The sequence below is a fragment of the Perca fluviatilis genome, chromosome 5, assembly GCF_010015445.1.
Source record: "Perca fluviatilis chromosome 5, GENO_Pfluv_1.0, whole genome shotgun sequence".
NCBI classification, from domain to species: domain Eukaryota; kingdom Metazoa; phylum Chordata; class Actinopteri; order Perciformes; family Percidae; genus Perca; species Perca fluviatilis.
In genome coordinates, this window is record NC_053116.1 from 12,323,359 (window position 1) to 12,334,729 (window position 11,371).

Here is an 11,371-nt window from a genome sequence, read left to right on the forward strand (position 1 = left end):
CTTCCTCACAGCTGCTCTTTCAAGGGTAATGTTACACAATCCTGACCTTTACGTGGACATTTGCAAAAAATAAAAAAATAAAAGCACTAATATTTTGATATTTTTTTATTATGTTTTGCTTTTTAACATAAAAAAACTTAACAGAGAGAGAAAGAGGTAGAGAGAGTAAGAGAGAAATGGTTAATAATGAATCACAGAATAGAGCAATAAATTGACAAAGCAGATTGTCTCGTGCTTTTTCATCACAGTTCATAGGCAGTCCGTAAAGATTGTTTGTTTGTTGTGCAGAGAGGGAATGAAAAGCTGCCAACTTCCACTCAACAACATCCCTCTGGAACTCATATTGCTGCTCGCTGGATGGATTTATCCCACAGATCTTATTCACATTTTTATTTGGGTAAATATCCCATAAGTTCCACTTCTTCAAGCAATCTGGCTATGATATCCTTCCAAAGGAACCTGTGACAGAGAGAAACATTTATATAGTTTTGGGATTTTTCCAAACATTTCTTTTTGATCAATTTCAAGATTGATACACTCTAATGTACACTTAATTACAACATACGGGTAACTTAAAAAAGACTGAGAATGGAGGGAAACTGCTGATATATTAAAGATATTTCCTACCTGACAGAACGTGCTACCCAACTTTTAACCACATTTATCGAGGGAGTAGGCCAGCCTGATACATATTTCCTGCCTGACAGAATGAACTAAGCTACTTTAAATCACATTTATAGAGGAGGTAGGCCATCCTGATACATATATCCTGCCCGACAGAATGAGATACCCACCTTTTAACCACAGTTACAGAGGTACTAGGCCATTCTAATATATATATAATACTGCCTGGCTTTGTCCAAAGCCTACCAGCACCTCGGAAATCTCACTTATTAACAGGCATTATCTCAACTGTTTTATTCTTACAAAAACTGAAGTGTAAGAGGGATTATGTTTTAGAGAATGTTTGTCCAGGCAACCAGTTGCGACTCCAGAGAGTCACTGCCCCCAGCCTAAAAACAGTCCAGCACACAACCCCCCACAATCTACAGATTAAACAAACAAAGATATAGCCTGTCGATTAGTGAGCTTCAGAGGTGCTGGTAGGTGCATTTTGTTATCTTTGGACGGAGCCAGGCTAACTGTTTCCAAGTGTCCAAGAAACTGCTAGCTGAAGTTTTATATTTACAGACATGAGAGTGGTATCAAACTTCACATCTAATTCTCTCCCAGAAAGTGAACAAGTGTGTTTCCCAAAATGTCTAACTTTAAAGTCAAGGTTGGAGAATGGAGTCGTGAAAAGTAAAAATACACACCCTCGCTTCTGCTGAGCAGCTGCAGGTTGCGTCCCTCCTCCTGCACCTGAAGCTGCAGCACCTGTTGCAGCAACTCCTGCCGAAGTGTTTCTTGCACTAGTCCCATTCTCTCCAGCTTCTCCCCATTCAGTCGCAACAACGCACGGCCTGGAAGGTAAAAGCAAAAATAAATGTCGCTTTCATTTTGTGAGATTTTAAGCCACCTCCCATTCGTATGTCTTCTGATTATCGTAGCAGTGTGACCTGTGATGGCGTGCTGGGAGAACGCCTCCACGTAGGTTAGGTAGTTGTGTGGACAGTGTTTCTTCAGCCATTTACAAACATCTTGTTGTGACCAGAGCACGACTGGGCGGATCAGACTGGGCTGTGTTGGGCTTGTGTGATATATCCCATAACTGTCACTGGAACGGTACTGCAGAAAGACAGACAGAGTTAAATACAGAGAAGATAGACATATGCTGTATTAGAAGAATGGTCCAACATTTTGTGAAATACACTTATCCGCTGTCTTGCTAAGAGTTAGATGAGAAGATTAGCATAAAGACTACTAGCCTGGCTCTGTTCCATAACATCCACCCTACCCACACCTCTAAAGCTCACGTTAAAATGACAAATTGTGGTTTTATGGAGGGGAACAGGTACAGATGCACATAGACATGCCTATACAGGAGGAACTGAAAAGGTAAGCCCTCTATAAAGAGCGGTTCAAACTCATTAAAACGCACAAGGATGACTGCGACCGCATGTGTATGCAGATCAAACACGCTGCACAGATGTGAACTTCTAAGTTGTCTGGAAGATCAGTGAACATGCAGCAGCAGCAGCTCCTGCAACAGCAACAGCACAGCAGGAGGGGCATGTAGGTCAGTGTGATCATGAGATCCAGCTCTTTAGTCTTAAGAGATGTACAGGATGTAAACCTATGAAGGAATAATCAAACTGGGCGTTTGATCAGTCAATCAGTTTTAAAAGATTCAGTAGGTTCAGCGTTTCTCCAACTCAAGATTTTCTCAGATGCAGGAAAGTGGTGCTTCAAAAAAAGAAAAGATAAAAAGAAAGGCTGGCTTACGAGTGGAGCAAGATTTTTGCTAGAAGTCTGCTTAATGTGTCAGACAGATGACTCTATCTGATAAAGAGGAACATTTTTTTAGAGCATGTTCCAGCAAAGAAAGATTCTTAAAATACAATTACTAATATATTGAAATGCCATCTTATTAAAGTATTTCTCTTCTGAAGCTAATGTTTCAGTATTGTGCATTTTTACATTGTAATAAGTTGTTTTTGTGTCCATTTGTATTCATCCATCCATTTAATATCTACAACTCATTATCCATTACATGATCTGATGAAACACTCCGAGCCATAAACAATAACATTTCCTGTTTGGGAAATAGATCCTTATGTGGCTTAAAATCTAACATAATGAGTTGTTCTTCAACATACTCTTACAGAGCTTAAACAAAAACCCAGCTGATTTTTCTCCCTGTTAATTTAATGTCTAGCAATTAAACCAAACAAATGGTTCAAGTCTCATTATCCGTGATTATTGTGAGTAATATTGTCCAACACACCGAAAAGAAATAGGTTACATTAAGCACAGAACAAAGCAGCTCACATGGCACTTCACTGCCCACACAGAGAGTAGAAACAATGAATAATCATCAGCCTTGTTTAAATGTAAAACAACGGTTTAACCCTCCTGCTGTCTTCCTGTCGACAATTAACTTGTTGTCCTTCCGGGTCTAAATTGAAAATGATTTTTATGTTGTGCTTTTTCCAACGTTTTAGTATGCTTTTAACGCTGTTTTAAACATTTTTTGTTACTTTTTTCAACGTTTTTTTTTTCATTAATGGTCAACAAACCTAATTTAAATGACATTATACATATTTTTGAGTAAAAAAAAAATTATTTTGACTAATAGTTAAAGTCAGAGGATGTTGAGTGGATAATCACAGACTGGTATATGTTAAAGTTTAGTTAGGATACGGTTTGAAAACCCTTTACACATTTTTTTGAAATGCTATAAAATTGAATAAAACACCCAAAATTCAATGAATGTAATTATTAAGTGTACCTGCAAAGAACGTTGTATGGCTTCCATACAACACACATATGCATCCAAGTTTGGGCAATCTGGATGAAAAAACCCATATTTCTGATATAAAAAAACTTTGAAAACAGGTCAAATTGGACCCAAGGACAACACATGGGTTAAATAAAACAAGAGGATACGTTACTCCCTACTGTGTTTTATACAAAATATCACCACAATCAAAACAACATTTATTCTGTTAGTCTTTCCAGACAGACATCAATATTTTACATATGAGGATACTTTTATTGCCCCCCATGTAGAACAAGTTCAATTCAAAGAAGTGAAGTACTAAGGGAGGTTTTAGCTGCATAAAGAACTAGTTTTGCTCCTAAAAGATGTGATATTAATGGAGATGGAGATGTTGTTGTGATGTTTTGTAGCAGTGTTTGTATTGTTGAGTCTTATTGTGAGAAGGGATGTCAGAAACTCTGTGTATCATAAATACATGTGAACGTCCGGAGGAGTAGCTACTGCTGTTGTCACAGTACATGGAGCTAATGGGGATCAAAATAACAGAAAAACAAAGAAAGAAAGACACATTCAGAGCAGCAAGTTTGAGTTTAGTAGTTTTTTGCCTCCTGACTGACTTCCAATCCACCATGGTCCTACAATTTATTTTATTTTTATACTTCCTGCTCTACACTTAAAGAACACTGGGTTTCATTTTTTGTCATTTGACTTGTACCTTTCAACTCCTTATGCATTCTGCAAAACTCTGCATTGCTGCTATTTGTGAGTCAGTATGTGAATATTTTGACTTCTGAATTTGGCCTTTGTATGGATGCATGTATTCTGAATTATCACACAATGTGTAGCACTAAATTCAAGAGTTATTGTAATGGAATTGTAATGTTTCTTACACATTTCATATGAAGCAAACAGTTTCCTCAATTCATCAGAAATAAACAGCTGTCTCAAACAGACAGCGTCCAAGTCGAGTAAGTGATACATTATTTGACCAATCAAATGTCAGATAGTTATGAAAAATGGCTATTACAATATGCTAAAGCCAAAGATGATAAGAACATAGCTGGTCCAAAATCCCCCAAAAATGTCCAACTGAATGAATTGTGTTGTTGAGAGAGACTATAATGAGTGTTTATGGGTTTTTTGTGCAAACCAAACAAACATTTACAGTATACTAGTGAGGAGTCTGTGGTTGCAGAGTGGATACAAGTACAACTTGTAAAAAAAAAAAGAGTAAATAAAACTAGCTTAAGGATGAAAAGCTAAACAGTGGAAGAAGTGAAAATACTGAACTTCACATGTTCCCTCCAAACACACAACACTGATTAAGTTTTTGTTCCTCAAAACAAAAATAAACCAGCCACTACATTATGTGCATCCAAGAGGATTGAAGCAAACAAACGATGCATTGTGTACTACTCTGTTATCAGCCCAGCCCAGTTCTATGTTTGCAGCTTTGGCTTCAGCTCATTACTGCTTTTTAAAGAGTCTTTGATGGGGTGAACACAAAGACATGGGCTTTCTGACTAGCAACCAAGGGCTTTAAATGAGGACAGTTTACAGCACAAATGGATCGTCTCTCTTGACGGCGAGCAGGCAATGATGTTATCAGATAACGAAAATCAACTCAAATATAAAATTCAAACTGGAACAGAAAAGCTACTGGAAGTGGATCTGACGATGGTTCACATTAAAAAAAGGCTTAGCATACTGTTTATTACGCTGAAACAACAACAGGCTGTATACCGTCAAGCATTCGGTATCATTTCTTTCTGCTGCCAGTCAACAGTGTTGCTGCAGCACAGCGCAAGTGTTGGAGGACCGGTGCTATTTAAAGCCATACTAAAAGGCTGTTAGAGCCCATAAAGCCCCTAGGGACAGAGCAACGTCCATTCTCTGCTATCAAAGTGTCCATTTGCAACAATGTGTGGTGACCGGCCTCATTTGCCAGACTTTTGCTTTCAGACTTTTCTGTACAGAAATCTGAGCGAAGAGTTACTGAACACCACTGAGGATCATTTCCATGTATGCTCATGTTGATAAGACAACAAGGACAATATTTGTTTTGATGAATTCTTAAGCATTAGATTTGTTCTGTGTCAGCATGACTTTATGTCAGAACGCAGAACACTGCTACTTTCTTGCTTTTGTCATGGAGCTATAATGCTCTCTTATTCCATTTGATGAAACCACTACAGTTAATTTAAATCACAAACATGATTTGAACATATTAAGAATTATGTTTGGCTCAATTGAAGTAGAGAGATTCACACAAACCAAATGCCAGCACTTAGTGATTTGAAGTCAGAGACATGTTAATTCTCCTCACTTTTTGTGTGAAAAGACTTTAAGAAACATGAGGGGGATGCTGATACTGCAGCTATTGTTCATATTTTTCCTTAAAAAAAAAAAAAAGATGAAGCCCCTATGTCCTACACACACTGACACAAGCTGTTTTTTTTTTTTTTTAACCAACAGAGTGTTTATGTACCATTGGTGATTTAAGATGTCTGTCGTACTGTTAAGTTTGTAGGCAGGGGGCTATAGATAGAGTTAGTTGTGGTGATGGCTAATAACTAGACTGTTAAAACTCAAGCAGCTGGTAGTCATTTATCCTCATCAATCTGTATTTTAGCCCATGATTTAAATCATGACACAAAATAACATAGGGAGTGCTCAAATCACAGATGATACCAACGGCTAAGGCCAAGGATACAATACAGAGAGGTTTGACACAATAATTTTATAGCAAAAATTCAAATTTCTCATATACCATATCTGCTTGACCATGGAGAATGAAGATAACCCAGGGTATATCACACAACCACGTTGTGTGTTCAGTACCTGCAGGGCCTCTGTGCCCGGCTGCTGCAGCAGCTTCACTGTCCTGCCTCCTGCGGTTTTCTGCCCACGCCCATCATGCCAGGTTAGATTCCCACCTGTCCGTCGACTCAGCTGGTGCTTGAAGCCCTCAGGCAGAGCCCTGTACTCCACAGCTGGCCTGCAGAAACTGAAACTGGATGCCGCTGGAGAGATAAAAGCAGGAGGTGTAATGGTAAGACAGCTGGATTGACATGTACCCACTGACAATGTAAAGACAGCATGCTCTGCAAAAACACTCCCTCAACTCTGCGTGACTTGAAAGCAAAAGCCAGAGTCGAACCCACCTAGACACCCTGTCATTCAGGGATGTCATTATGAAGTACCTGCTCGTACCTGCTTTAGCCTACTGATAGTAAGCAGGCATGAGGTAATGCTCAAAGTCACCTGAGCCTGCATGAGCTCATGAGTAACTCACGGAAGTCAGATTTCAGATAACACTGTTACTTTTTGCAGAGCTTATAGGTGAATGTCGGAGCTGTGAGACAAGCCACTTTCTCATCATTACGAGGAGGCCTGCAGGCAGACATCCAAACCCACTGAACAGCAGGCGGCTTCCCAACATCCAGTAATTAAAGAAAGTGTGGAACTACAGTAAACACGCTGTTACTGGCACAGATGCTGGTAGAAAGCCACGGGTCATTACTGATTCATGTGCCAGATTGGAAGAATTTTCCTACCGTGTCTAAAGCATGTGTGCAGCGGTGTTTGTGTGTGTGCGTGCTAACGTGCATTTTCAAAACACTTAAAGTGAGAGGAGAATTTCAAAAGAGGACATAACGAGAGACTGTCAGGGGGGACGACGGTTGGAGGAGATGAAAGAGTGTCTTTTGGTTTTCTGGCTTCCGCGCCTCTCCTTTCTGTCACTCAACATCTCCCACCGAGAGCGGAGCAATGCTGAGTTCTGCAATCATCAAGGCAAACCAGCAGCATCAGATGATTATGAATACAACTCTGTATGAGATTTCTGTTTCTTTGAGGTGTAACTCCAAGGCTGCGTATGCATGAACTCTCCTTCAGTGCTATTACTCCCCCAGGCTGCTGCAGTAACCATAAACGAGCCCCTATCTGGGATTAAACAAAATTTAATTAAGACCACTTGTCAGACTGAGTTTTTTCCATCCTTTAGTTTTCCTCGTCAACTAGCACACATATAGATTGCCAGCACCGATAGAAACACCCGTGAACAAAAATCTTACTAAACATGCTGTGAAGTGTCAAACCTCTCTGTAATATGTTTCACTTGGTATTTTGGTTGAATCTGCACTGTAGATTAAACAGAAAGCAACACATACTGTAAGCAACACTAGCTGTTTTTTTTTTTTTTTTACAAAGACTGATGCATTCATAATAAAATAAAAGATGCAAATCACACGTCCAATTGAGAGCAATTTAAATGCAATAACTGACCACAACAACAGTCACACCATCAGACTGGAGATATACTGGTTCCTTCTGGCGCGCTGTCCGTTTCAGCACCAAGTCATTGACCATCAGCAGACCACCCTGCATCCTCCTCTTGTTTCCTAAAGACACCATAACGCTTCTATACAAAAATGTTCATACACCGCTGAGGTCAAAGTTACCGAGCTGTAGTGATGTTTCCTACGTTTTTTTAAATAGTTTTCTACGGTTTTTGGTAGAATGAATAATGTTTGACGTCATACAGTATGTAGTGTAAGCTACTTTATCATATTACTAGCATTTGTCATTTCTCATTATATAGTAGGCTACAGCAGGCGTTTTGTCAACATACGCAACCACTGGCAAACCGGTCATACGAGTACTGAGTTAAACCAACAAACTCATGCTCCGTGCGTTCTCTATGTTGAAGTTTCCATTGAATGGAGGCTATTTCAAGGACACTTTCGACGAATTGATCTAACTGTAACCCGCAGAAAGCCGCCTACCGTCCACAGCCATGGTGTTTCCGTGCCGTAGTGGATCTAGTGAGAGTCTCCCATCGTCTCCGGTGACCGACACACAGGCTGCGGGTCCTGCGCGCCCGCCTCTCCGCGTTGTGTTTACCGACAAAGTTTCAGTGAGGTCTGGCAGGAGGAATGACGCTCCACATCCTCTCAAGTCTCAACTGGTTTGACTGGGGGAAAAATGCCTTCAAACCGGCTCACGTCGTCCACCGGTGCCAGTCGCTGCTGGTGTCTGCGGACTGAAGTTGTCGAAGACACGACAAGAATGTCCCCGAGCAGCTGGCTCGCGCTGGCTCCGCTGGCTATATGGCGTGCGCGAGAAGCGCGCGTGTGCAGTATGTGTTTGTGTGTGGTTTTATATCTTTGTCGTGAGAATCAGACGCGCGGCTTTTTCTCAAGAGCCTGCATGAGCGCAGTGAGCTCAAAGTGCAGCCCCGGGGCCCTGTAATTATCGCAGCCAGTGGAGACTCTGAAAAACAGCCGGATGAAAAGGCTTCTCATCACTGCAGCATCCACCGTAAGGAATTCCCCCTTTGCTTTTTCTTAAAGAAAGGCAGCTCTGTGAGCGCCTGTGGGCAGTGGGCCCTGTCTGAGATGGACTCTCTATGTGGGGTTTGTCCAGAAACACTGTGCCCCCCCCCCACACACACACACACATACACACACATTAAAAAAGAAAGAGAACAAGGGCAAAACAAACAAACAAACAAACAAAAAACTCAATGGTAAGACTGAGCTTTAGGAAAATACGAGGTCACAAAAAAGGTCACAGCAAAAACTATTTTATAATTGAATAAAAAAATGGCGAGGTAGAAAAGGGAGTAGGCCTACAAGGTCCAAAGTCCTATTGGCTCCCATTAGGGCCAACCAATAAATAATTCCCACTTTTGCCATTTAGCATAATAATCATGACCTCTTTAAATGTCAAATGCTGCCATTCGTCCAGCCTGAGCAATCCATCTACACTAGAAGCATGAGGAGTTTTCCAATTATTAGTAATATATGCTCCGTCACCAATACTGTCTGAATCAACTAAGCATCGGCAGAAGGGGCACGTGGGATCTCCCAGTACAAATAAGTCATAGAAAAGACCTGAAAAGGAAACTGGATTTTGTTTATCCACTGCTACAAATCTTGCTGAGCTTCGGGAAATAGCTGAGGGATTGTCCATGAAGGGTCTGGACTAAAATATATTTCATGGTTCTCATCTGTGTATTTATAAATATCTCATACTTTTACATCAGGCTGCTCTGGTTTTGAAACGGTTTGGTTGAAATCTACAAAACAGCAAAACAAAAATGCACTGACGCATGCAGCTGCATGTGTTATCAAACGGTTTTATTTTCTGTACAGATGGAAACATGATTGTCCTCTTGAGACAGATTTTGGCAGGGGACTAGCGGTGCAAGTGGGATGATTCAATTGAATTAAATGTTATGTTTTTATGATGAAAGTTGATTAGAGAGATCAAGGTGAAACCCACACAATATTACACAGAGCTGTGCATGGCACTTGGTCAGTGTCAACAATGAATGTGTGCAGGCCTTCTGTTGTGCAGCCATAGAGAGAGACGTTTATCACTGGGTATCTGCAGACCTCCTGAGTACTTTAACCTGACTTTGACCTTGTAGACTTCTGAATTCACCAAAACAGAATACAAATGTTTTCATAAACAACTGATACTCAAGCCTTTTGCTACCGCATCTCTGCTTTAAGTTGAACAACAGAAACACAATATTTTGTATTATTCTTAGTCAAAAAAGTGAAAATTCCCACTTTGTGGGTGGCTCTTGTGAGCGGGGTATGAGGCAGGCAAAGGTGTGGTAGGCTAGTCTGGCTATCACCAGACCAAGACTGAACTTATCACCAGACCAAGACTGAACTAACTGAAATTAGTCTGGGGGAGTCTGCTCCGTATTTTCTACTGCACAAGATTCGTGATCAACGGGCATAGTTCAAATGACTCTGTACGCAATTGGATAGTCCTTCAACCAATCAGACCAACGATCCGGGTGATGTAGCAGCGACAGCGGCATCAACGGGTTGCTGCGCTTCGGTGGCCGCTATGTTGAAAGCAACAAGAAGCTGCTTGGTCGCTTCTCTGTCGTCATCGTGTCAAACCCACCAATAGAGCACCAGGTGGATAAGCCAGTTTGTGATTGGTCCCCGCAAAATTGTAACGGAAGCAGGATAGATAAACGTACAGGTTTCCATCCTGAGCTGCAGGGCGAAATCAAATCGCCGGCAGATCGGGCTGGGTTTACCCAGTCTAGTGGTAGGCTACAACTTGTTAACATTTGCTTAACTGACTCTTTGTCCTTTAAAGAGAGCAGGAGATTCAGTTCTGGCTCTCTCTCTCTCAATCCTCACAGCCAGAAAAAGTTTCCTTTTGATTTCAGTTACATTGAGTTTTGTTTACTTTATTATTTACCCATTCACTTACACTCATGCACTCCTTACACCACTGATAATACTGATTTACATGTTTGAGTTTAAATAATTATGGGTTAAATGAAATTGGCTTTAATTTAATCCTTAATTCTGTGTTTTTCTTTTGTAGTGAGTTTTAAGCTGGTTCATGACAAAGGTTCAGTACGTTCAGTTGGTTTTATTTGATATCTCACGACAATGACACACAGATAATAATCAATCTCCCCAAGATTAAACTCAATTACTCCCCTTTAAAAGTTCAAAGGCAGGCTAAATTTTGACATTTTGGGGAAATCTGCTCATTCAGTTAGAAGACAAGATCGATACCAACTGTGACGGAGGAAGTTTTTACTTAAGTAAAAGTAGCAATATTACTGTGTCAAAATACTCTGTAATAATTAAAAGTACTGCATTGTACAAGTGCCTACCCATTATCAGGAAATTGTACTAATCAAAAGTATTCATTATAGACAGTTGTTGGTTTTGAGCAAACTATGGCTACTTTTTATCATATTTTATTCGGGGTGGCAATCTCACAGTTCCATTCAGAAATAATTTGTGATTCAAAGAAAGCTGGGCACTAGATTTTGGCTCTTACTCCAGTGCACTGTGTGCCAAAACATTGACTTCTGTCCTTTGCCCACTGAGCTGCAAACTGACAGGTAAGCCAACAACTTGGTGAAAGTCATAACAGGAAAAAGCAAAAAAAAAGGTCTGATAGAGTAAGCAGCTTTTTTTTTTTTTTTCTAGATCA

The 11,371-nt window shown here is 40.4% G+C and overlaps 1 protein-coding gene across 1 annotated transcript; it reads right to left on the bottom strand.

Moving 5' to 3' along the window:
* Window positions 1–126: 126 nt before the first annotated feature.
* Window positions 127–8,634, bottom strand: samd10a (sterile alpha motif domain containing 10a). Its single transcript, XM_039799418.1, has 5 exons — window positions 8,170–8,634; window positions 6,224–6,405; window positions 1,560–1,728; window positions 1,317–1,463; window positions 127–459 (listed from the first exon to the last, which is right to left on the bottom strand). Exons 1-5 carry the CDS (start codon window positions 8,180–8,182, stop codon window positions 437–439), a joined length of 534 nt encoding a protein of 177 aa, XP_039655352.1. The 5' UTR covers window positions 8,183–8,634; the 3' UTR covers window positions 127–436.
* Window positions 8,635–11,371: the final 2,737 nt, after the last annotated feature.